Below are 26,560 nucleotides of genomic sequence, written 5' to 3'. Positions count from 1 at the left end.
CCGCCCGCTCATGGGGGCGGCCCCCGGGAGGGGCGGGCGAGGGGCGCCGGGTCCGGCGGGCACCCACCCCCCCGCATGGCTCCGGCCCGAGGCGGCCCCCGCGGCGCCCCGAGCCGCCGCGCTGATTAATTAGATGCGAATTAATTAGCAGGCGCAAAGGTCCCCGCCGGGCCGGGCCGGGCCGGGCCGGGACAGCCGTGACGGCAGAAGCAGGCGGTGGCGGCCGGCTTTGCCCCCCGCTCCCGGAGGGCGCCCGTCGCTCGCCTCAGGCCGGCCGCTGTCGCCCCGAGCAGCTGGATCGAAGGGCGCAGATTTAGTGCTCTGTCCCTTGCACACAGACATCCACCCACGTTTCTGCTCCTAATTTTCTTCCCGTGCTATTATGGTAAGGAACTTGATGTCATTTGAGCAGAACAATTAGATGGTGAAACATTAGCCAGGCAATAGAGATAGGATTACCTTCTGCAGAAACAAGCATCACTGCCCTACTGTCTAACGAAGCTGTTACTTGCAACCATCTCAGGACGTTGTTGCAGCAAAACATGGTTTTGGACTTGATTTTTAATCATACAGATTAATTTCTGAAACATCAAAATACCATGCGATGTGCTTTGAAATTCGTTTGCAGATTTCAGAGCATAAGAAAAAACAGGAAACGTGCCTGACTGCTGCGGAAAGGCCTTGGAGATGATTCCCTGAAACCACTAGGATGCCTGGCTGTTTTAGAAAGACTTTATTTGCCTTGGCTTCTCTAATAAGTTTTGTGTCTTTTATCTTGATTGTTGTTGCAATGGGGACCCCAAAGTGGATGACTGGAAAGATCCTTTGCAAAACAGGAGCTGATTTGGTCAATGCCACGGATCCAGAACTGGTCAAGTTCATTGGAGAAATTTACTATGGACTCTTTCAGGGTGGCAAAATACGCCAGTGTGGGTTGGGTGGGCGGCGTTCCAAATTCACAAGTAAGTACGATTTTGGTTGACTCTTTTGCCTAACGTCTAGTTCAACTTCAAAAGCACTCTACTTTTTTTCTTTACAGGACTTAGAGGATGAAAATTATTATTATTAAATATATGTTTGTGGCTGACTTGTGGTGTTTGTGGTTTGGGATCTGAATATGAATGTAAAATCTCTACCATTTCAGGCTAGCTTTTTTCTTCCAGTTATGTTCTGTAATCCTGGAATCAAGATGGGAAAAAAAATACCTAGGGCTAGACTGAGGGCTTCCTTTTAGTCTTGTGAAGGGAGTGAGTCATTTGGAGATGACCCTGTAAACCATACTTTCTCCTTGACAGACTCTTTCCCATGCCACGTGTTGCTGCACAATCTCTCTGTGCCCCTGTCCTTGCCTTCCCTGTTGAGCTCCTCCTTTTTTTTTTTTTTTAAGAAGTAAAGACTTATTTAGCCAGCCACACTTCTCTAGCTGTCATAATGCCGATGTCTGCCATAGCAGATACTCATAATTTTATTAACATGTTGAAGAAAATTTCACCTTCTTTTCTGGTAACTTTGGAGAGAAAAAATCGTTCAACTCTTAAAAGACGTAGAAACTCTTATAAATTTATTCCTTTAAAAGATTTCCTTGAGGTCTCAAAAGCACTCAGATGTTGGTCCATACTTTGGATGATTTCCAGTTTTCACAAATCCTGTGCTCTAGTGAAAACGATACTTTGCATTGAAGAATTTTAGTTCAGTGTGCAGAACCACTGCAACTTAAACCAAGATGAGTTGAAGCTGCTGCGGTTTCACCCTCTCCCTGGCCCACAGCAATGCTGTCCTGCCCCAGCCTTTGCAATGGCTTTGGTAGTTGTTGTGGTGAGGTAGTTCAGGAAGTTAGGCTGCCCAAAAAATTAACCTGCCAAAAAACCCCATTTGTTTCCCGTAGGATCATGGCAGCCTACATAACTGGGTGGGCACCACTATAAAAACTTGAAGGAAGGCAGGACTGTGGGACTTCAGAGGGAATGGAGAAGAGAACCAGAGCAACCTCAGCGTAGATCAGCATGACCCGTTATTGAGCTGTGATGAATTTGGACTAGCCACTTTTACAATAACCAAGTTTTGTTCAAGCTCTGATTGCCGCTACATCTTCATGACACGGACACAGCAGTCATGCTCAAATGCTCTGTCTTGGACCACCAGGTCCAAGCTCTGCCAGCTCTGCCCTGCCTCTCTTCAGGGCATTCAGAAATACAGTCCCAGTTCTTTCACCCTGTCCTGTCAGAGATAATGAAGAAAAAAGTAGCCTATCCCCTTTAAATATCTGTGCAACTTTCTGGATTCTGTAATAAACTTTCTTATTATTTACTGTGTAACCTGAGAGGAGGGCCTAACGTTCGTCCATCACTCTGGACTGCATCAACACATATTTGGAGGACATGATCCTATACTCACAGATGAGCAAAGCTCTCACGGAAGCTTGTAAGAATTCTCCCTGTTAGAACTGTAAAATTGGGTAATTAAGTGCAGTGGGCACAACCATGTTTCTAGGTAAACAAGTGTCCCAAAGATTTTCCCTCTATCAGGTTTGATACTTCCACAATGTTGGTTTCAAAATGGCATCATGATAATATACAAACCCGTTAAACGCTTTTGCACAATGGTCAGCAGGACTTATGGGGGTTCTGGGTCTGGCTTGACTTTTTTTTGCTTTGAATGACCCCCTTAATCTCCAAGCATTCTGAACGTACCGGGGAGCAAGACATGGGAGAATTTCTTGGGAAACGTGTTAGTGTAAATGGACTGCATGGGCAGCACAGAGCAAGACAGAAAGCTAGCACCTCATACGCTGCAGTACTACGGTAGCTCTGACACTCTGGAATTCTGAATTGCAATAATTTACAGTTATTAGTACATCACCTTTCACTGCGTTAACATTCACTAGAGCCGGCTTGCAGCTGGCACACTGTCTTTTAACTAGGACAGTGACGGCATGATTCCATTGCCATAATAGGTGTCCAGTGCCATTTTAGACTCCTCAAGGCGTATCATCTGGCCTCCAGCTGATTCTTCTGGAGTTGTCCCATACATAGCGTGGCAATATCCTTCCTGAGGATTCTTATTTCTGCATACTAAGCCAGGCTCACGGGTCATGTCTTTGGGACTTGGCTGAGACCCTCAGAAAAGAGTCAAGAGAATCCTTACAACCACCCTAAAAACTCTGCTGGTTTGTAAGAAGGCTAAACTCCATGTGCCTTGTTGTTACGCAGCCAGTTATTTTCCGGTAAGAAAGCAAGCTAGTTTCTGGTTTCCCATTTCTCATATATGCTTCTGATTCTCATTTACTTACTTCCTTTCTTCTTGTTGTTGGAGTCTCTTCTTGTGGCTCCCGTGTACACCAGGCCCAACTACAACCCTAGAATGAGCTACTGAAAAGGCAGGACTGTTGAATCATTGATTTTGGTATGGAATTTGGACAGTATGAAGATTTCTACATAATCTACTAGAATTCTGTCACATCATGATGACCAAATTGTATGCGTGATATTCACTGTGGCATCTACCAGTTACTGCTGCCTATTTTTTTTGTGGCTTGTTTAGATTTTTTTTAGTTATGCATCACAGGAAGCAATCTATTTATTTGTTTATAATAAAATGTAACTTTTTAGTAAAATATAAATTTTTAGTAACTTTTTAGTAATTAGGCAGTTAGTTCTTCGAAACATGTATGAGTGTGCGGTGGTACGCTACCTGAAGGGCTCTTCTCGATCAGCTTGCATTTTAGGGTTCTTCTCAATGAGCTTCTCTTTCCTGTCAGTCAGCAAGTCACCTACAATCCCCTACTCACATTTCTTCTGATTCCGTTACCAAAGGGCTGCAGGATAAACTGAATACTCAGGTGCCCCACGCTTCCCTGCTGCTGGCCAGTCTGCCCCTCCAACGGAGTAACTCCATCTGTGAAGACAAAACCAAGAAATTTACCATTCTTTAGGGACAGGCAAGCGACAGGCTGCTGAGGAAGAGCTTGTGCCTATAGCAAAACATGTGAGCACTTCACCTAAAGCCCACCCCACTGCGACACTCTACAAACATCCTACGGCTGTAACTAAAATACTGCCAGATACCCAGAAGAGCATAAAGGAGCCATGAGCACTAGATGAGAAACCAGGAAGGGCATCTGAAAGTGGAAACCTGTGGGATTAGGAAGTATGAAATCAAAATAGATCTCACTGGAGCCAGTATTAAAAAAAGGAAGAGAGAGAAAGAAGAATAATATGAGAAAATAATCACAGAAAAGAGTGATACTATTTTAGGCAGCAGGGGGCTGGACAAGGAACCTGGGACTATCGGACTTCAAAGGGATGAGACTAAAAGCATGGGACAGGAATGGGAAGCTCAAAAAAAGGAGTTTGGAATGGAGAGCAGAGGTGAAAAAGAGACAGAAAAGAATGCAGCAGGCGATACAGCAGCAGAGATAAAGACATTTACACAACTAGAGAAATAAAACAGGACTTAAGTCTGAATCTTCATTCACAGACCCTGTGTAAGGGATTATTCCTGTAGTAGAATACCTCAGGTTTGTCTGATGTAGTGACAAATAAATCATCATGAACTAAGATGTGTGTAACTACCTGAATTGATCACCTTTGCAAAAAATAAGTGTAATTTAAGTGTAATTTAAGTTTGTAGTACCAGCACAGTGCGATGTTTACTGTTGTCAAGAAAAAATACATGCTGAATAGATGATTTTTTTGTTTCTTGACAGTTTTCCCACACATGGTGAAAAAGCTGAATACAGGTCTGCACGTGATGATCATAATGTTCCTCTGTGTGGCCATTTTCTTTTCTTTGGTCAGTTTTGGATTCTGCATTCTTAATGCAATAAAAGTTCCTTACCGGGCTATTAAAGGTCCAGCAGGAGTATGCCTTTGGAATTTCCTTGCAGGTAAAATCTTTTACCAGTATTTTTCACCAGTCACATTCACACAAAATGTTAGAAGTTCATTCTCTTGCCTTACTAAATATCTCCTCAACTTAAATACTTGTGAGTAAAATGAAGTTAGCAGTGAATTCTCATCTATCAAAACAGAACTGTCAGATGCCAACTTGGCTTGTGTCCAGTCAACTTCTTACAGGAGCTATGAGTGCCAGTCTTTAGGCTCTGTATCACTGATAAAAGGGCTTTATGACAAATACTGGTATGGTATTTGGCCATACAATAAAGACTAAGCATTTTGAAGGTGTTTAAACCAGGCCTAAGTCTACCCTACTCTGTATAATGCTCACTGTGGTATTCAGTAAGCCTTCTGAAGCACAGCCGAAATGTCTCTCTTGTTTTGGCAACAACGGTGAATACTTCTTTCCTTTTGTTGCAGGTGGCTTTGTAGTACTTGCAGTCACCAGCTTTATGGCTGCTGTGAAACTTCATCACCTCACAGAAAGAATTGCCAATTTTCGGGAAAATGTCTTTCAATTCGTTATCTTAGAAGAACGGTTTGAAGACTGTTTTTGGCTTTGTGTGGCAAGTGCCACAGCACCTGCAGTAAATTTGTTGCTGATAGCCATTAGTGGGATTCCTTTTCCTAAAATTAAGACTAAAACAGAAGAAGCAAATGTTACAGCAGAAGATATCATGTACTAATAGATCTACACAAAACTACTGTGGTGAACTGTTGGGATAGAAACAGCTTCCTGGCTCTTCAGCTTTTGATTTGGATGAATGATTTTGGTATAAACATGAGTAAAGACGTCAGTCTACAATATCAGCAAGTAACATGTGTGGGAAAGTGGGAAAAACAAGTGCTACAAATATAATTCTCTCAAAACTGACCAATATCTGCAGTGAATATATGCTGTTTGCAGTTTTCAGGAAATTAACATTTTGAGATATTTTAGGAAACTTAGGTGAAATATTATTGCATCAAAACCAAGTGACTTCTTTCTTTAGAAAGAAAATATGTGTATCACAAATCTTTGATGCTATAAGGTTATTTCAGAACAGAAACGATGAACATTTGCCAATTACCTTCACAGAATTATCTGGAAAACATTGAGAGGGGCATGTAAGATATGTTTGATGATGTTATACTGCATTGAAAAAGAAAACATCATATGTGCGGCTAAGCACAGGCTAAGTATGTGTGAAATGTTTTTAAAACAGAAATTAAAGAAGTGAAAGAAATAAAGTTTATGGGATGCTAGTAGACTATGAAAAAAACTATTAGCTGCAAGATGAAGGTTTCATTGCAGCTTCTGGAAGTAAACAGAATCTAAGAGTGCTTCTAGATGACCTGGAAAATAATGATCAGACAGATCAATTGTCTTCAGAACCCTGTTAATTCTTATGTCTATCTGAAATCAAGTAGAAGCAATGTATGATGAAACACATTTAAAATGAATAAATATGGTTAAATGGATGGAAAAGTTACTTTGTTAGGAAGTACCATAACTTTGACAGGCATTCGACCAGTTCTTGGGTCATGAGTAATGACTGTTTCAGAAAAAAGAATATGCCATTAAGCATGTCCTTTTTAGAGTTTGACTACTATAGTGAACATATACTAACCTTTTAGCAACAGAACCTACACATCACTGAAGAATGACTTCAAATGAATGAAAGAAGTTATCATCTAAATTAAAGATATTATTTTGCAGTCACTCACTCTTCATCAGACCACTGGGTTGTGTAACTCTATTTTTGTGAAAAGATCTTTGAACTTTTTTAGAAAAGGAATTCAAAGCATTTTAAGAACATGTCAAGTTATACAAAAATATCTTATTTTTTATTTGAAAAGACCTCTTCACAAAAATAGTATTGCAAGGGTCAGGTATTTTCAAGAGTGCTTAAACCCACCTTTTATGTACCCAAATTGCTAGTTTTATCACTGAAATGTGCAGAACACTCAGTAAAGAAAGTTGCTAGAATAAGTTGATATTCAACATGTTTGCTTATTAGGCCACTTCTTTAGACATTTAAAAAAGGAATTATAACTCAGTTTAAGCCTTTGAGTTTAATATCTTTGGCCCAAATACTTAGTTTCCATGCTCTTTTTACTTTGTTTTCATCTAAACACCAATGAAAACAGATGTTTTATGGAGTAAATTCCACTTCCGTTTTGTATTCTTATAAAATCAGTTTTGCTGTTATGAAACTCTACTCAAAGTACTCTTAATTTAAACAGCGGACTCAAATCACTATGTTCACTAAATGCTCCAGCAGTGTATGTGCAAGCTCTGTGAGAGGTAAGAAATAACATTTATTTACGTCCTCTTCAGCACATACGCAGCAAGACCAGCAGACATTTGGCAGTCAGTGGCCTAGTTTCAGAGGAATCTCAACCTACAGATGTAATGAGCACTGTTTGGTACTGTAGCCTGTACCACCTCTGGTTTTGACCCTGCAAGTTTAGCAGGATTATGAGTGAAGCAGAAATTTCTGAGGGCGCTTCTGCAATAGGCCCTAAAAATTTGTCCTCTTCAAGTCAGTGCTAGCCAATTTTTTTTTAGGGGCACTAATTTTTTTTTAACTGTCCCATAAAAATTTAAGAGACAGCTGGAAAGTTTTGGGGAGTCTAGAGTCCTGTTACAGTTTTAGCATAAAGAAGGCTCAGTAAGGCAGAAAAAGTGATTCCTAATTCATATAATCCACTTCACCATTCTTCTAATTTTACTGGTGCTTTCACTCAGTCTCTACCCTGGGCCACGACTCCAGGAAGGCGGTGTGATACCTAGTGCATGGGTAGGCAGCAAGCCAATGAAGCTGCCTGAGATGGTGACGGCACACTGCTGTCCAGAAAACTGTCCACAAGGGCCTCTGTGGTACCACAACCTTCACCTCCCAGAAAATTCTGAGTGGCTCAGAAATAGAAGACCTTCACGTGCAGTATAATTGCACAAGTAGAAATTGAAATATTTGTCATTTGTAATTGTTCTATGAATGTACAATTTAGAAGTAGTGGTTGTACAGAAACAATTATATTGTAACGCTTAACTTAGCCTTTACTCAGTATAATTCTTTTTAGGAAGTGAAAAGGAAGCAGATTTTAAAATCCTCCATATAAAGCGATTGCTTTAGAAATGCTTTTCAGTAGTACTAAGATCCATATATTACAACACAGTTTTTATACTGCTAACGAACTGCTTGATGCCCCCCAAATTTCCCTCCAAAATGGTACTGAGTAAGAGCCATGGGACTACTTAGTTAAGGACAAGATTAAAGATTTGTTGGACTGGATTCCAGGATAGGTTACAGTATCTCTGAAAGAACCATTGGAGTACACTGAATAAATCTAAAGAGGGATAGCTGGGCTGATCAGCTTTTTAATTTCTTGTTTTAAATGTATTCAACAATGAAGCATACTCTGCAGTGATGGTCCAAAAGATTTCTCGCAGCAGATGTATGAGGTATTATCATGGGATATTGTAGCTGCCTGAGTTGAATGGCCAAATAACATTATCACCCAATGGCTGTCTTGTGAGAAAACAGTATTTTCAGTTCACTTCAGAGTGAACAGAAGTATTACCATGCATGAATGGAACTGAACAAAACAGATATAAGGCTACATTAACCTTTCAACTGCACAGGTTGGCTCAGTTTAAGCACTGCTAAGACACACCGAGGGGACAAGGCATAGAATATTTGCCCTGGGAAATTTTGTCTTGGGAAAAAAATTAAATGCAATCACACATTGTTAGGATGTACAATTACAAAGCACACCTTAAGGTGAAGAACAGGTAAGCCTATCACTTAGACCTTTTCAGCTTTCCCTTGGACATCATAAAATATTTTAAAAAAATGTGGAACTTGATATAAGTGAACTTGATATATTTTATTTACACGTTTTCATTTTAGTTTTACTTCACATAGTGTATCTGATTATTTGCATGCTCAACATGTGGAAATGAAGACCTCTTTGGGGATACTTTTTACTTTGGAAGATTTGAAACCTCAAGTGAGAACATTTATGAGCAGTATCTGCCCAGAACTTTGAAGAGATAATGGGTCAAATCCTACCTTTTCATAAAATTAAAGGCAACTTCATATACCCTGAAAATACCCACTTAATTTGTACGTGCGGAATAAATAGAAGCTCTGCGCAGGATGTAGAGAAGCTATGGAGTTGTTCTTCAAAGAATGAAGAAACTATTCATTGTATCTAAGAGCCTGTCCAAAATAAATGAAGCTAAAAAGTAATTACCACTTTGATTCTTTAAATGTTATGATTTAATGTTAAAAAATGTAATTTTCCAAGACAAATCAAAATGGATGCAATTTCCCTCAGTCATTGTCTCTTGAGTGCTGCTGTCCTTAATGAGATATGTTATTTTCCATGTACCACTTAATGGAAGAAGCGGTAGGGTGGGAACTGCAATATACTGTTAGAGAAGAACAGCCCCAGCTACGCTTCTTCATTGTGTTCTGCTGATCTAACAGTGTAAGTTCTGTTACAGATATATGGAAAAACAAGCTAATTGTTATAGTGTTGTAAGGTGTCAGGTTCTCACATATAAAAGCAAATTACTTATAACCTGTTTCACATTTCTGGAAAAAAAAAAAAAGAAAAAAGAAACAAAAAAAAATCAAGATCACTTGGCATTAAAATCCAGTGCATGTTCAGTGCCACTGAAACTCTGGCTTTTCATACTGATGATGCAATAAATGTCAGCAATCTCCCAATATTTTTTTTAGGTACAGTGCTTTTGTTAGAGATGCCGAAATCTACTTCTGGTGTTACACTGATGACCCAGTATTCCGGTGTGACTTTTCCTGATGAAATATAACCATGGTCATTTGCGTTGGTCTTCTATTCTTGCTTACCACATATTTTTTTTAATTTCACTCTGGGATTGTTACTGCTTTCTCTTAGAACCTAATCAAGTCTACCCAGACAGGCATGGTATTATACAAGCAAACTACCATCCTACATGGAAAATTACGTAAATTTGTTGTCTTTGCATTTGCAATAAAGATTTGATTATTTTTTCGTAAACCATTTGCATTTTAATCTTCAATATGCAAATTAAATGCACTGTATGCATACCAGGGCTTTTTTTTTTTGAAGTGTGATGAGTGCACAAGAGAAGTTTCATCCAGAGGCTTTCCCTCACCCACTAGGTCGGTCACCTGGTTACAGAAAGAGATCAGGTTGGTCAGGCAGGACCTGCCGTTCATAAACCCATGCTGGCTGGGCCTGATTCTCTCGTTGTCTTGCACTTGCCTGCTGAGCGGCTGAGGGAACTGGGGTTGTTTAGCCTGGACGAGGCTGAGGGGAGACCTTATCGCTCTCCACAACTACCTGAAAGGAGGCTGTGGTCAGGTGGGTGGTCTCTTCTCCCAGCTTACTGGCCGTAGGACGGGAGGAAATGGCCTGAAGTTGCATCAGGGGAGGTTTAGTTTGGATATTAGGAAACATTTCTTCTCTGCAAGAGTGGTCAGACATTGGAACAGGCTGCCCAGGGAGGTGGTAGGGTTGCCATCCCTGGAGGTGTTCAAAAGACGTGTAGATGTGGCATTTCGGGACATGGTTTAGGCGGCACGGTGGTGTTGGGTTGATGGTTGGACTTGATCCTAGAGGTCTTTTCCAACCTTAATGATTCTACGGCTCTATCCTCAGCAGCACGTGCCAATACTTACCTAGAGCATACCACGGGGTGGGGTGGGGGGCGAACGACAAAAACCCACTGTGGGACCGAGTCGCTCCCCCATTCCTTGCGACACCAACTCGTATACGACTGAGCAACCACACGCCACCGCGCCAGCCCAGGGACCTCGGCCCGCGCACCGCCCTCCATCGCGGCCCGCCCCGCCGCGGGCACCGCCCCTCCCGACGCCGAGTGATGAGGCCATCAGCGCGCCCGCCTTCCGCCATACCGCCGTGCCCGCCATGCTGCTGCCCTGGGTGCGGCGGGCGGCCGCGCGCCGCCTCAGCCGGGCTCTGCCCCTGGCCTGCAGCTGCTCGGCAGAGGAGCCCTCGCCGCGGGGCTACAGCCGCGGGGCGGGCGGGAAGGTGAGGGGCGGCGGGGGAGGCTTCCCCCTCGCTTGGGGCGAACCTGGGCGGGAGGAGGCGGCGTGGGGCGGCCCTTCCTCTTGCTCGGCCCCGCAGCCTACGGCCGAGCCCACGCGGCTCCGGGGTCGCCCGTTCCCCCCCGCCCCGGCCCGCGGCTGGAGATTAGCCGGGGGGGGGGGGGGGGGGGGGGGAGGAGAAAAAGCCCTGTCGTACTTAGAGTTGGAAAGAGGTTTTTGTCCCTACGTGGTAGGCACTACGATTATAACTGTAGTTACACCGTATCACATTTCTTTTACAAGTAGTTGGAGCTTGTCCCTGTTTACAAAGTGTCGCTCTGAGCATCACGTTAGATAATTACATAAACCGAGATGAATATATACAGCAGTACCTACGGTTTGAGCAGCGTGCTTATTGTTTTTCAGGTGGGTCTCTAAATTTCGTCTTGTTTACGTTAACGTGCACCCTTTTTTTAGGGTCTTGTTCTGGGAATCTACTCGAGTGAAAAGGATGAAGATGCTGCCCAGTTCACTAATGCAGGAGATGCTTTCAATAGACTTGTGTCTGGAAAGCTGAGAGAACTTCTCTCTGTGTAAGTGTATGATAAGCTTCTGTAACCAATTAAGTACCTATAAATGCTAATAATGATTATTTTTATAATTGTTAGTGTTTGTATGTGTACTGCTTCTCAGGCTGGTATTTGCTTCTACCAGGCCGAGCAGCTTGGAGGGCAACTCCTGTGGAAAAACCGAGCACTGGGGAAACAGATGCAGAGTGTTTGTGGGAACTGTACTTTCCTCTTAATTGGGGTTGAGCCAAGTGTCCCAGTACAGTGTTGAGGAGCGCTGTGTGGTTATGGAGTGAACTAGTACTGTAAGATTTATCACCAATAAGGACCACTTTATTGAGAAATCTTTTTGTGCCCTAGATGTGGGCCACCTTTGAAGAAAGGCAAAACACGCATATTCCATGGTTTGCATCAGGTATGACCTTTGGATTTTCATGTGAAAGTTAATTAATGTGTGAGGTTTGCCTGTACATCTTATTTTAAGCCAAGTTCGCTGCTGTGTGTGTATAAATGCTCTGCTCTTCTTCCCTGCCTCATCCCTCAAAAAAAGATGTGGTTCTTACTGAAACCTCCTGTTGTGCACTCCCCATGTTTGCGTGCCCCTTTGCACCGTCCTACGCTCCCTCCACTGTGCTGAAAGTTGAGAAGCTGTAAACAAGTCTGCTCCAAAGGTGGTGTGCTCTGAGTAACGCTTACTGAATGAGCTGAAGCACAGCAGTTTTGGATCAGACTTATACTGTGCCATCTGTGTTCAGGAGGAGCGAGTGCACGAGTATGTACTGATACGGGCAAAGACCTTCCAGATGTGACAGTTCTAACCCAAAGTAGTCCCATCATAGGCTTTAACAGAGGTTTTAAAGTCATGTGCTTGAAACCTCTGAAAACAAGACATGGAACTGTTCTTCAAGCAGGACTTTTGTCTGCACAGACATGATATATCACAAGGGTATGAGATGGGGATTCATCTGCTTGAAGTCTCAAGCTTTTGGTGCCATTAGGGAAGCCCTGATACATCTAATGCATCTGCATGGAGCAGGCAAATATGGTACAATTTGTGCCTTTTTGGAGTAGTAGCTAGAGGCCAGGCAGACAGGTGACATGACACTAGCTGTCCGTCTAGGTGTGAATCTTATGTTAGGGCTATTTAAATGATTTTAAATAAATCAATTTGTGAGTACTGCCTACCATGTATAAATTCCTGTGCAGAGACCCCAGACATCTGGTCATTTCAGAAATCTCATGGAGGTTGAGTCTGCTGAAGGTTGCATTATCCCAGGTCTGCATACAGTATGAAGTGAGTAGCAAATCTCTGCAAGAGAAGGCAGTAGAATTTGGCCTTATGGTCCTTCTAAGTGTGTAAAATAATGACAACTAAAAAAAAAGTTAACTTGAATTCACTTGGAAAAAACGCTATCTTTCTGGAAAGCTGACACTAGTTTTAGCATCTTGTGGACTGAAAGACTTAACTGAGGAGTAGCAGTTCGAAAGCTGATTGTTACGGTCTGACAGAGCAGCTATTTGTGATGGAAGGGAAAGCCCAAGATTAACTTCATTTTTCTTCAGAGTAATGGGAAATCTGTTCACATGTATAACCTTGAGTGTTAGACAAATTTTACTTCATTCTTAAAGACTCCTTTATATTCATTATTTCTTCCTTTTTGCTTTCCACTTGCAGCTTATAAAGCAAGCATTTAGTCTGCTGTGCTACATTGCTTTCCTGAGTTCTGGAGCTGCGTACCTCTGTGCAGCTTTGGTTTGTTACCTGGCAAATCATGCCAGCCCAGCTCCTGAGCTGAGCTAATAGGCTTAGCCTTTGGAGTGATTTTATTTCCTTGAACATAGTACTGCGTCAAAAAAAGTTACACTTCTCCAGCTCAATTCTGGCCTTTTTTGCAGCTGGAAAGCTGGATCCGTTTTCAAAGGACTCTTAGACTTGCCCTTAGCAAACTTGATACTTCTATGTGTTGAGCGTAAAGCCCCATCTGCTGCAATACATATAATTAACTACTAAGTGGGCAACAGAACAACTGGTTTGCCTGCGGCAAATGATTGGGAGTGCAAGACAGTGGCAGTCAACGTAGAAATGTGTGTAATGTACATAAAGTACTGAATGGATTTTAATACTGTGCTTGGTTTGATTTGGAGGGTAAGGTCTTTTTAACAACTCTCTGCTGTGGCTGTAACAATGAGGAAAGTGAATCCATTTATGTGTTGGCTTCATCTAGGACTTCCCGAGTGTGGTTGTAGTTGGCTTGGGTAAGACGAATGCTGGAGTAAATGAACAAGAGAACTGGAATGAAGGCAAAGAAAATATTCGTGCAGCTGTTGCAGGTTAACTATTTTTAAATTTTCTTAAGCATTTTGTCTGTAGAACTACTGGAGTGGTGCAGCATGTTCTACTTTTGACGAGTGAGTCTAGATATGATTTTGTTTTGAAATGTAAAACCTACTGCACATTTTAGTAAATGCATTTACTTGTCACTGATATTAATGAAATTTTTCCTTAGTGAGGAAGGAGTTATAGGGCATGTAAATCAACCTGCAGACAGGTATCTCCAGTTATTTATACAAATAACTTTCCTAAACAGTGTGCTATTGAAAAGGCACTTGTTTAATTACAGCTATTTTGAAGCCTGAAAGCATTTCTGATTTGCTTCATGCTCATGCTGTATTTAAGTATGCACTTATATTTACTTGTGCCACTTAGTTTGTAACGGAGAGATGTTTGTGTTATAAACTGGTATCTTTCACAACATCAGTAGTATGATTCAGTAAGTTATCTGCCAAAGGCAGAGGAGGCCTCCCTATCTCAATCAAGGATGACTGCTGTATCTAAGTGTATAAAACAAGAATAAAAAGTTCTCAGTGCAGAGTTTATAATATGAGTCTGGAGGTCAGTCGTACATGTATGACAGCTGTGTGTCCAACATGGTAGCCCGTGTTCTCTCATCAGTTGCCAAAATGTTGTTAAATTATTTGGGTACAAAATTGAGTTCATGGAATATTTTTTGTTTCTTTATTTATAAAAGTGTGTATAAACTCATTTGGAAGAAAAAGCTGTCATATATTCTTAGCAAAAAACGAAATGACAGCAAATTTCTGATACCTGTAGATAGTCTTAATCCATAGCACTCCAGAATGGTAGAGCTTTAATTTGGTGTAAAGGAATCAGAACAACTGTGGACTTTCCTTGTTATTTTTGTGAAATCTCTTAATCGTTACAATTCATCAAGTGATATTTTTAGTTAAAATTTGTCATTATATCTTCATCAGCATTTTTTATTATTCTACTGCATGATCTTTTTAATTGATTTGCTTATGAACTTAGATAACTTGAGTTAATTTTTTTTCCCCTTGAAATGTCATTTTGATGCCCTCAGACATCTGTGTTGCTGTTCTGTGTGGTACTCTGCCTACTAGTTCTGTACTGTACTTTTCAGTTGGTTGTAGGCAGATCCAAGATCTGGAGATCCCTTGTGTTGAAGTAGACCCCTGTGGAGACGCTCAAGCGGCTGCAGAAGGTGCTGTCCTTGGATTGCATGAATATAATGAGCTGAAGCAAAAAAAGAAACCTGTAGTTACTCCTCGGCTTCATGGAAGGTGATGGCAAAAGGAAAGCTTGCCTATTTATTTATCTGTTTATTAATTTATAAAACTGTGTGCATGCTTGTGTGTAAGAAAAACACAAAACTGACAAATAGTGCTAGCAGCAATATCCCTCTTAACTCTTCCTACTCCTTTGAATTTCCTGAAGTGTTTTACATCTCAAGTGTATTTATAGTGTTTGCTCCATGTGTTCTATTAGTACGCTGTGTTCTGAGGTTAAAAGCAAACAAATGCTGCTTTATGGAAAAGAAGGTCCAGGATAAAAACAGAAGTAAAAATTTGAGGCATAGTTGTGATGTAAAAGGACTTTTGTTGATATTGCGTGCCAAGGTATTTCAGATTCCATAAATGAATAAATCCTTTTGAGAATCAGGAAATGCTAATTGACACCAGACTGTGCCATGATGGAGGTTTTACGTAGTTCATTTATTATATTTTCTTTCACAGAATATAATGCAAGACAAGAAGCTTGGGTGCTTCTGGCCTCTAAACAGACATCACTGTTACTTGAGAGCAGAAAGTGGTATCAGAGCTTTTGGTTCCAGAACAAAGTTCTGTTAATCCCCATTTACTGTATCGGAGTGGACTTTGGAAATGCCATGTAGGATATTCTGTCACGCAGAGGAAAGGTATTTCCCATTTGTTCTTTATAGAGGAACAAGTCCTTCCTTACAAAGAGGTTAGTGAAATAAAATAACAACCTCTCAATTTAAGCATGTCTTGGTAAGATACATGTAAACCACTTCCCATTTGGTAACACAGCAGATAGTCTGGGAGCTGATTATATTAAATAAACATTTCCTGAAAACATAGATGGCCCTATAAGCACTTACAACACTGGAAGTCATTTTCATATATAATAATTTAGGTTGGAAAGGACTTCTGGAGGTCATCTAGTCCAGCTCCAACTTGGATTAGGGATAACCTGGAAGTTACATACAACTTTAAAGCTTGGTCAGGTTGATCAGGCCTTTGTCTAGTCCAGTTTTGAATACCTCCTGAGATAGAAATTCCACAACCTCACTGGGCCATCTGTCCTAGTGCTTAACTACACTCATGGTGATTTTTTTTCTTTATGTCCTGCTACAGCTTCCCTTGTTGAATCTTAAGCCCATTGTCTCTTGCCCTCTTACTGTGCAGCTCTGAGATGTGTCTGTCTTCATCTTCTCTATGAACCCTGTTTAAGGGTAGAGGAAAGATTGCAATTAGATCTTTGCTAAACAGTTGTTCTGTAGGTGAAACAAACCCAGTTCCCTTAGCTTCTCCTCATATGCCATGTGCTCCAGCTCCTGCTCCTCCCAGTCTCAGCTGCTCCCTGCAATGCCATGCTGTACATGTTGTTGATGAAGGTATCAGCCCCGGTATCCTTGAGGAACACCACACATAACTAACTGCCAGCTAGATCATTCAACTGTTGTCTGCTATCGTCTGAGCCCAACAGTTCTTCAGTTTTTTACCTATTCTGTAATTTACCCCTCCAGTTCATTTTTTCTCAGTCTGCAAGGATTCTACATGAAAACCTTGCTAAAGTCTGTCAAGTCAGTCAGTCAAGTTGATCAGGCATGATTTGCCCAAATAAATCTATAATGGCTGTTCCCAGTGACCATCTTGTCTTTCATGTACCTGGAAATTGCTTCCAAGATTACATTCTCCATAAACTTTTACAGGATTGGTCTAGGATAAATGGTTTATAGTTCCCCACATCCTCATCTTTAAGAATGGCATGGATGTGTCCTTTTCCAATAATCAGAGACAACATCCAGTTACCATGACCTTTCAGACTGAAAGAGAGCAGGCTTGCAGTGCAGCTAGCCAGTTCCCTCAGTGCTCTCGGGTATACCCTGCCTGCTGCCAAGGACATGTGTATGTCCAGCTCCCTTAAACAGTCCTAAGTCTGTCCTCCTCTGCCATGGGTAGTACCTTTCTTCTCCAAACTGTTACTAAGCCCAAAGAACTGGGGACTCTGGAAGCAGACCTTAATAATTAAGACTAATGAAAAGCAGGCATTGAATTCAGTCATCTCGGTGTCACTAGTTTGCCTGCCCTGTTTAGCAGTGGGATTGCATTATCCCTGACCGTCCTTTTGCTGATGTATGTACCTGTTGAAGTTCTTTTGTTGCCTTTCCCACTTCTTGCCAGTTTCAGCATCAGCTGAGATTTGGCTTCTTAATTCCATCCCTCCATACCCAGGCAATGTTTCTATATTCTTCCTGGTTTCTTTCTTCACTGTGTTGCTCTTCTGAGAGGCAGAATCCAGCTTAATATTCTGCTTTGTGATATCTTTTAAAGCAAATAAGCCTTTCAGTTCTGTCTCAGTAAAATGAAAGATTTTGTACTAGTAGTGTTGCAAAGTAACGATAGAGATGTCCCTACTTCCTGTGCAGGTGGTTCTTTGAACATTTGCTCTGTCATTTGTTAGTGAAATGTGTTGAGTGCGCTGAAACGAGATCCAGATTGCACTCATCACATAACCATATTTCAGTAACGTGAAAAACAGAATTGGAGGCTTTATATGGTAAACACAAACTTTCAGGGCTGTTATTTAATGCGATTACAAATTTTGAAAGGGATATTAAACCTTGTGCTTAAGAATTTAAGCCAATCTCTGACTAGGAAGGATTAGGACAAGACCTAATGTATTAGATAATTTTACATCTGTCTGCTCTAGGATTCTTCTAGCTTTCTGTGCAGCATTTGGCTCTGACTAGAACCAGAGATGAGCTACTACACTAGATGCACCTTGGATATCATCCTAAATTCCTTGTAGTAAGATTACTATGACAATCTTAATTGCTCCAGATTAATGATACCACATTTTTTAACAGGATGGAACAGGTGGATGCTGACAACATCTTACTTTTGCTAATGTTTATGATCCTGATTATTGTATGGTGTTGTTTAGTGCTGAAAGTGAAGCCTGGCAAAAAGGTGTTATCTACGCTGAGGGTCAGAATCTCGCTCGGTACCTTATGGAGGCTCCAGCTAATTATATAACTCCGATCAAATTTGCTGAACATATTGAACAGAAGCTCAGAAGTTTCAGCAACGTGAAGGTCCATATAAGGTACATTCAGTTTAAACTATTCCTCTATAGGGTGAGAAGCTTTCCAGGCTATTCAAATCTGCAGCAGGCTCTCATTTTCACTCTGCTGCTTCAAGTGACAAAAGCAGGGGAAATGTTTGGCAAAAAGGTATGAGGGGTGTCCAGACTGCAAGTGACTCTTGGGATTAGAAGGTGAGCTTCTGGTTTGCAGAGTAAGCAAGATACTGTGACACAGTAAAATGATTAAATGTCAATTAGTCATGCAGTCAGTTACTGCTTAATTGACACGTGCTGTGAAAGAGGAAGCTTGATGGGAGACTCAGTGAATGGAGGTCAATACTAGGGACCTTTTTCCTAATACCTCTTGTTTTTCCCCCAAATGGCTTCTATACATACCTTTGCTTTTTTGTGTGGATATGGTAATTAAAAATTCTCTATTTATTGCTGTTATTGTTGGGACTTTTTTAACTTTTAAAAAGATTGAGATGGAGTAGTAAAAGCCCTTGCAATTGAATTTGCACGGCTAATGCTTCATGCCTCGGCATTTCTAGTTACTGTGCATCATCGGAAATGTGCTAGCTGGTTATGCAAGTGTTGGAGGCTGTCTTGGTGAAAAGCAAAAGATTGAGGGAAATCAGCTTTGCCTATAGTTAACTATCTTGATAGCAGAACACTGAACTGTAACCTGCTGCAATGTTGTTGCTCCATATGCTTTCAGGGACTACAGCCTGATGGGCAAGAGGAAGTTTAATGTTTCTAATGCAGAAAGTGTAGACTGGTGGTTGTTTGGTTTGTTGTTGTTTTTGTTTTGGTTTAAAAAACAAAACCAAGCAGCAACTTTGAGCCAGTATTTTTCTGTTTCACAAAAAAGTCACCATGGTTGTATTTAAATTATGGTTTCTGAAATAACTAACTAAAATGGAATTAATAGTTTGTGTATAAATGTTCAAGAACTGTGATCTCTTAAAAAAAAAAAAAATCTTTCTATTCCAGACCGGAGTCTTGGATAGCAACACAACAGATGGGAGCATTCCTGAGTGTAGCTAAGGGTTCTGCTGAACCTCCCATCTTTCTGGAGATTCACTATTTGGGCGGTGCTAATGCAAATGACTCCCCATTGGTATTTGTAGGAAAAGGAGTTACATTTGACAGGTATGTATGCTTATATTTTAATGACTAAATGGGGGCGAAATGCCTTCCTGCTATTCATGTTCAATGGGAGATGCTTTTTTTCTTTGCTCAGCACATCCTTCAATGCCATTCCAATGAACTTGCCCTGTATAGTAGACTGTGCTGCCTTTCCTGTGGAGAAGATAAGCTTGAGTGATTGGACAAAATAGGAACTGATATGTTCCTGCCTTGTAAGGGGTGAAAAAGGAAATTCAAGAGAAAAGAAAACAACATGCTATTTTTTCCTTCTTTTGGCCTGAGCAAATATCTGGATGAAGAATTTATATGTCCAGTGACAGACGGCAATTCTAAACATCTAGATCATGCTTAAGGAAAGAGAAAAGAGTTCATTCTTTGCGGTAGTTCCTTATAACTGCTTTGCATGTCACATAACTTCTGAAAAATTTATCAGGCTGTTCCCCTTCTGTATGCTGATTTTAAAGTGTACTATTTTGTTCTTGTTTTGTGATCACTGAGTTAGTCTGCTGCAGATTACTTGGATTTTTATGGCATCTGAATTACGAGGAAAGAATTCATGGCCATATTTTTATCTGAAATGAAAACCCAGATACCTTGCTTTCAGTATGCTTGTTAGGGTCTTGCAGGAATATTTGAAAACATATTTACTGTATTTGGTGCTAAAACACCAATGGACAGAGTATTATCAATGTATGCAACTTTGAACTCCTACACACTGGGTAAGATTTGTTCTGTTTATTCCAGTGGTGGCATTTCACTGAAGCCGTCATCGGGTATGGATGCGATGAGAGCAGATATGGGAGGGGCAGCAACTGTCTGTTCAGCCATTGTGACAGCAGCAGCTTTAAATCTACCTCTTAACATAATTGGTAAGTACGTTTGTGTAAGAATCCAAAAATCTTAATCGTACAAGATTTCTTTTTGACAAAGTCGTTTCCTAGTATCAGCAGTGGTAATGGTCTTACAGAAATGCCATGGACTCTTGCAGACTGACTTGTCTCATTCCCTTGCTCTGCTTCTCTTCTGTTTTTATTTGCTTATTGAAAATTACCAGCTTTGCTTGAATAAGTATTTCAACACTGAATTAAAATTTTGAAGGCATGATTTTTAGTCTTAGGTGAGAGTTTATGGTAAATAAACTTATTTTCAACAATTTTTTTTTCAGAAGTTCTGATCCTTCATTACAAGAAGGAATGTGGATATCTGTAAAAGATATTAAAACTGAAAAGGAGTTAGCTGAGCTACCTCCATGAGTGTTTGCCACAGCTGAACAAGAAGAGGGATCAGCTCTTGTTTCCTTGGGTGACTATCTCAGCAGAAATCTAAAACCAACAAAAAAACCCAGTCTGCTGATACTGTTTTTAAGTACGAGCAATGCTTATTTTTTCTGCAGAAATGTTGCACAGCTAAAATTAAATGAGCTGATTCAGGAACTGTGGCAAGGCCAGGTGGTGATGACATGTAATCCATTCTAGGATAAGTGTTACGTTTGAGAACCTTGACTTTCCGGAAACTAGTATTTTAGTCGCTTTTATGCTTCAACCAGTAGAGGGCAACGAAACATGCATCCTTGTGACATTCCTCACTTCAAAGTATGCCAAGGAAAGTGCTAAGTCAGTGGAACAAAAGTCTGTGTGCATAATTCTGCTGAAAAGTGGTGGTCTGCAATTCACTTATTCCTTGTGCCAGGAGTAGATTTTCCCTAGGGATGGTGGAGTGCGTTTCATCCATTATCCCATTCATAGGTGGAGTTTTGACACTGACCCTCTTTTGCTCCCCTTTATCTGCACTTCTTATGGTTGGAGTTCTATGGCAAGTCCTTGGACCCCTCTTGACATTACACAACGTTTATCTACAATGAGCAGAGCTTGAATGGCTCAGAATGTTAATCTGAGAAGTTTTTAATTTCAGAAAGAAAGAAATCCCTTTACATGTGACTAATTATTCATATACAGAGGACATAAGATGATATTTGTTGCTCCTCTGATCTCATTTGTCTGGGCGTAAAGTAGAAGTAAATTCCAGTGGTAAAATGGTGTAGGTGAGAGATAGTGGTGATGCAACATGCAGAGGAATTTCCCTGATTGGAAACTGGGCCATGTGTTTTTCAGTAGCCGCGAAAATTTGGATTTTGAGCATAACATCAAGACGAGGATAGTACTGTTTTTCTTAAGGTGGCATTTGGGCTTTTTCCTAAGGGTTTTTTCTACATCTTCTCTGAGAAAGAAACTAGTAATGCATTTGTCTTTCTCTCCGAGGTTTGGCGCCCCTCTGTGAAAATATGCCCAGTGGTAAGGCAAACAAGCCTGGGGATGTAGTTAGAGCCAAGAATGGAAAAACAATACAGGTATGGATGTGAAAGTTGGATTTTGAATACTTTTAGTGAATTGGTTGCATCGACCAAGTTATAAGACTGCAGTCAGAGTACACGTTTGAAAAGACCTTTAAAAAGATAAGCAGTACAAATGTACTGTTTTCAAAAATGTAAGCAGCATGTTATTAATTAGAAATAACTATCATAGGATTCTTTCAAATATAAATATAAATTTAAGAGATTAGACATGTCTTATAAATTGCTAGGAAAGGCTGAAAAGTATGGGTACCTACTGAACATGCTAGAAAATCTTGTTCTAGCATGAGGTTGTTACAATGCTCATATATATAGGTTCTCAGTCAGAATGAATAACATTAACTGCTTCCAGCAGACCCTTCAGGACACTTCTCTGCTATCTGGATTAAGACACAACAGTATTAGTTTCCTGCTGCAATAACCAAGGTCTCTACTTTGACAAGCTGTTCTGTACAATCAGAACTGTGAGTCATAGTGTTTGCTGGTTCAAAGGAGCTTGCCAAATCAGTACCCAGGATATATATTTCATATTTAATCCAAACTGTTCCATACTCTTCCAATATATTAAATGGTACTGAAAGTAATTTTGCTGTAAACCACTGGTTTCATGCAGAAGTAGATGACTTAATATTCCTCTCTGTCTGGATTTCTGTGATTCTGCCACCTTTGACTTGCTGAACCTTCCAGTTCCTTGAGGTCGTTCTCCCAAAACTGAGTTCAGTCACCCTCTGCTTAGAGGGAAAAGACTGGGCACATATTCCCACACCAAGAAGAAATTTGCAAGAAAGTGCTCAGAGCTCAGTGCACCTCACACAATTCGTCTTGCAGAATTCATGATGAATCTTCCCTGAAAGGGGAAAGGAGCAAAGGGGCTATTGATGTCTTTTTTTTCGTTTGTTTGTTTTTGGAGGGAAGAAGTTTCAAGATCCAAAGAGAAAGCAGTATGACAAGGGAACTGTTCCCAGGCATGCATCTGTGCCTCTTTATGGTACCCTCTTCTCCTTTGCCAGACCTTTGTGCTTGCTCCAAAGCAGTCCCTGGGATTCCTGGGGCTTTTCTGGCAATGGTAACCAGCCCCCAGTGCTCTACTGGGGCACCTCCAGGCTCTTCTGAGGAGCCACCAGCACTGAGGAGGCTGCAGTGCTGATGGATGACTTGACCTCAGCTACAGATATACAGTTATGCTTATAAAACAGAAGCATATCAATACTATATTTTTTCCTTTTTTTTATTTTTAGTTTGAGTAAATTTTTATTACCTGAAGTTCCTTGGGCCTGTGACAGTGCATTTACAATGTGGCAGCTATTTAAGATAATAATGTAAAAAATAAGTTGGTGGAAGGGATGTTTTCAGTAGTTAATCTTGTTTTACTAATTTTGCACCTGAAGGTAGATAACACAGATGCAGAAGGAAGGCTGCTGTTAGCTGATGCTCTCTGTTATGCCCACAATTTTAATCCAAGGGCTATTGTGAATGCTGCAACATTAACAGGTATGCAATCTCCTTTCCCTGCTCATTTTGCGAGTCAGTTCTTTGTTAGTCTCATTACCTGGGCTGTGGGTTAGTTGCACTATGTATACAAAGCCAACCTGAATTCGAAATCAACTGAGAGGATTTTACATGTTGTGGGAGAACTGTTTATGCTTAACAACTTGTACAGCTGCACCGCGTCTCTGGGACTGGGGAGGGTATTGGCATGCAGGGCACTTGATCAGCCACGTAGGCAAAGTTGGGTTTGCCCAGTGGAGCTGGAACTAGGAAGAGCAGGAAGACCTATGCAGACTTTGTTGTTTCTGTACCATGTTTCCCAGTGCTTCCATTTCTGAGCTAAGCCTTTCCAGCTCCTGGAGCTGTGTGGTGCAGAGATAATGGTGCAGTTGTGGAAGAATCCTGCCAGGTCCATATGGGACTGGCTGTGCTGAAGCCAAAATGGCTTATTTGTGAATGGCTCCCTGAGTGCCTGCCTGGGCTCTGACCTGCCCAGCACCTGTTCTTCCACTGTGGGAGCTAGCTCAGGTTTCCTTGATTCTAGACAGTAGCACAGAAAAGTCATTATCATCTTCCCAGGAATTCATTTGACTGAAGTATCTCTTATTTTATGTGCAGTTTGCATACTTTCAGGCATAATAAAATGTGCTTTAATTGTTTCATCTCTACAGTTGTATGTGAATGAGGTTATAATTTTAAATTTGAAACCAGCATTGTGTAACTGTCTCATGAACTGCAGTAACAAGCAGTCGTGGGTGAAGTGACTGCAGCTGAAATGAGAGCAAACATGGAAGAGTAGTTCAGACAGGAGTCCACTGTGTTGCTTAATCAATATGCTAAGCAAAATAATTATCGTTCAATATATTCTCTACCAGTGCTTTAAATTATTTTCCATCAGTTTTACCAGTTTAAATGGTGTGGAAAATTTCAGTAGACAGAAGGGAGGCTGATCTTCAGATTGTTGGCATGTATAAAATGATTTCTATATAAAGGGCATGATAGAAGGAGTTTATTCCTACTATTGATTATTTGGTGTTTGGGATCCTTGGGCACCAAGGAAGAGCTCCTGCAGAAATTTCTTTGATGTACCATTTTATGAAACGACTTTTTTATTTCTTCTTTTTTTTTAAAATATCACTGAGGATTGAGTGTTGGCATTAGAGAAGCAATTCTGTGACAGCAGATAAATATGTATGTAATCCCTCTGGTTTAAGCATGGTTTAATATTTTTATAAGGATTGCTTTCATTTAAAGTAAACATATGCTGTGCAAAAATCTGTGCAAGTGAAAGTCACAAATGGGAAAGTATAAGCTCGAAAATAGTAGAGGTCTGAAACTGGAAAAAGCCCCCTCACTTACATTTTCTATATGGAAACAATAAAATTTAGATTTTTGGGGGTGGGGGGTGGGGGGGAAGATGCTGTTATTGCTTGAGTACATTAGAAATACCGCTAAGAAACATCAAGCTGAAAACAGAAAATCTAGTTTCATGAAATACAGAATATAATTTATATGAATTATTGTCCTATTTAAATTATATGTTTTAATGTTTAAACTTTTAAGAATGCAAGTGTTACTAAAATCTTTAGTTTTTGCAGACTTTAGAAATTACTGATAATGGGAATTAAAAATGTGAAGTTCTGTGAGGAGTCAGGATGCAGAGGAATAGCTCAGATCCACCTTTGCCTTGGTTATATCACCCTGAAGGTGTGTTTCTGTAGGTGCCATGGATGTTGCACTGGGGTCTGCTGCGACTGGAGTGTTCACAAACTCATCTTGGCTTTGGACTCACCTTTATGAGGTAGGCCATCTGCATTATTATTAAATCATAATAATAATAATAATTCAGTAATAGGTGGTGTTATTGAAAAGTTAGTGCATTACTGAAAGTCTTACTTTTTGCAAATCTGTGTCATTGTATGCTATTACCATTTAGAATCTCATTGGAATGATTAAGTACTGTATTTGAAAATAATCTGACTATTGATTACTAGCTCTTTAGTGATGTTTCATATCATACAGTAAACAGTGCGCACATCATCCCAAGGATCTGCATCTTATGATAACTTACTGTGTATGCATAAGCTCTGGACTACTGACAGTAATTAGTTCATGTTAAAAAGATAATTTTGTCTCAGTGTTAAGCATGACCAAATTCAGAGAGGCCTCGTGAGTGGCTGAAGCGTGATGGCTAAAGGAAGTCTCTGAAGGGAAGGATTTGTGTTGTCAGGAAAAAAAAAATTTATAAAAAAGCAGTCTTCAGATTTTGCCTTTTGACTAACGCTAAAGTACCTAAAAAGTAGGTTTCACTGTTTTGCTTTGCAGTGTATTGCCAAATACCTAATATTATATTGGGCTGAAGATTTTTTAGATTGATCAAAGCTAAACAAAAATAAGCATGCATGATGCCGGGGCTTATAAATGCAGTTAAAAAAAATTTTGCCAAAACTGTCACTCTTTCTCTTTCAGGCCAGCATTTTGACAGGAGACAGAGTTTGGAGAATGCCTCTTTTTGAACATTACACAAAACAAGTAACAGACTGTCCTCTTGCAGATCTGAGTAACATTGGAAAGTACAGCAGGTGCGATGTACTGATACCCTTCGTGTGCCCCTTTCAGTGTATTTGTGTAATGTTTGTGGTGTTGGTGTTGCTTTAGAAACAACACAACTTCACAATTTTTCTGCTTCTCATAGGGCTGGAGGAGCGTGCACTGCTGCTGCATTCCTGAAGGAGTTTGTGACTGCCTCTCACTGGGCTCATTTAGATATAGCTGGTGTGATGTCGAATAAAGATGAGGTGCCCTATCTTAGAAAAGGCATGGCAGGACGGCCTACAAGAACGTTAGTTGAGTTTGCAGCTCGATTAAGTCAAGACAGTTGCAGTACCTAATAAAATACTTATTCTAAAATCATCCACTCTGCCTTAAGGAAAAAAACCTTACAAAGTATTATTCTTGAATGAATGCCCCAAGCACATTTTCACTATGGCAATGAGCTACAAATGCATTTTATAAATTATTTATAAATTCTTGGGTAAGAATTTCTTACCTTTGAGATTTGTCATCCCATATTATGCAGTTTAAAATAAAAGATATTTTGTTTGAACTTTTTTAGTATCAAATCATGATGATGCAAAACATCTGAACTATTTTATATGTAAAGTAAGCATGATTATTGCAAACAATAAGTCTCTTATTTGCGTGTGTGTTTTGACTGAGAGAATTAACAGTAGATGGAGATCATGGCTGTGCCTCATTTTAGGTGAGTTGTAGGTGGTGTGAAAGGTAACTCTGCAAAAGTTGTTTATAAAAATGCCATTTAACATTTTTCCATAGGAAAACTGAAATGGCTCTTGGTGTGTATTGAAGTAGAAATGATGCACTGTCAGCCTCTTTAGGCTGTTGCAATTAGC

At 40.5% G+C, this 26,560-nt stretch overlaps 2 protein-coding genes across 3 annotated transcripts; both read left to right on the top strand.

Moving 5' to 3' along the window:
• The first annotated feature begins 59 nt into the window (after positions 1-59).
• CLRN2 (clarin 2) lies at positions 60-9,929 on the top strand. 2 transcript variants are annotated; one of them, XM_075091795.1, is made up of 4 exons: positions 60-385; positions 806-962; positions 4,706-4,885; positions 5,316-9,929. In XM_075091795.1, exons 1-4 carry the CDS (start codon positions 383-385, stop codon positions 5,579-5,581), a joined length of 606 nt encoding a protein of 201 aa, XP_074947896.1. In that variant the 5' UTR covers positions 60-382; the 3' UTR covers positions 5,582-9,929. The 2 variants fall into 2 exon arrangements, with proteins under 2 accessions (XP_074947896.1, XP_074947895.1); XM_075091794.1 differs by having other exon boundaries at positions 60-962.
• Positions 9,930-10,770: 841 nt separating this feature from the next.
• LAP3 (leucine aminopeptidase 3) lies at positions 10,771-26,253 on the top strand. The gene is made up of 13 exons (XM_075091792.1): positions 10,771-10,946; positions 11,420-11,535; positions 11,872-11,926; positions 13,737-13,842; positions 14,952-15,111; positions 18,020-18,181; positions 19,154-19,312; positions 20,054-20,178; positions 21,568-21,656; positions 23,048-23,150; positions 24,869-24,948; positions 25,617-25,729; positions 25,843-26,253. The coding sequence occupies exons 1-13, from the start codon at positions 10,824-10,826 to the stop codon at positions 26,036-26,038; spliced, it is 1,587 nt and encodes a 528-aa protein (XP_074947893.1). The 5' UTR covers positions 10,771-10,823; the 3' UTR covers positions 26,039-26,253.
• The last annotated feature ends 307 nt before the right edge of the window (positions 26,254-26,560 follow it).

Source organism: Phalacrocorax aristotelis, chromosome 4 (genome assembly GCF_949628215.1).
Source record: "Phalacrocorax aristotelis chromosome 4, bGulAri2.1, whole genome shotgun sequence".
Classification (NCBI taxonomy): domain Eukaryota; kingdom Metazoa; phylum Chordata; class Aves; order Suliformes; family Phalacrocoracidae; genus Phalacrocorax; species Phalacrocorax aristotelis.
The sequence above is the reverse complement of the archived record's forward strand: the minus strand, read 5'-3'. Positions and strand labels throughout refer to the sequence as shown.

Excerpts from the sequence above, each read along its gene's own strand:
- CLRN2 (XM_075091794.1), top strand. The coding sequence starts at position 710 with ATGCCTGGCTGTTTTAGAAAGACTTTATTTGCCTTGGCTTCTCTAATA. Across the intron at positions 963-4,705 it reads GCGGCGTTCCAAATTCACAA|TTTTCCCACACATGGTGAAA; the intron begins GTAAGTACGATT and ends GTTTCTTGACAG. Across the intron at positions 4,886-5,315 it reads CCTTTGGAATTTCCTTGCAG|GTGGCTTTGTAGTACTTGCA; the intron begins GTAAAATCTTTT and ends CTTTTGTTGCAG.
- LAP3 (XM_075091792.1), top strand. The coding sequence starts at position 10,824 with ATGCTGCTGCCCTGGGTGCGGCGGGCGGCCGCGCGCCGCCTCAGCCGG. Across the intron at positions 11,536-11,871 it reads CTGAGAGAACTTCTCTCTGT|ATGTGGGCCACCTTTGAAGA; the intron begins GTAAGTGTATGA and ends TTTGTGCCCTAG. Across the intron at positions 15,112-18,019 it reads ACTCCTCGGCTTCATGGAAG|TGCTGAAAGTGAAGCCTGGC; the intron begins GTGATGGCAAAA and ends GGTGTTGTTTAG.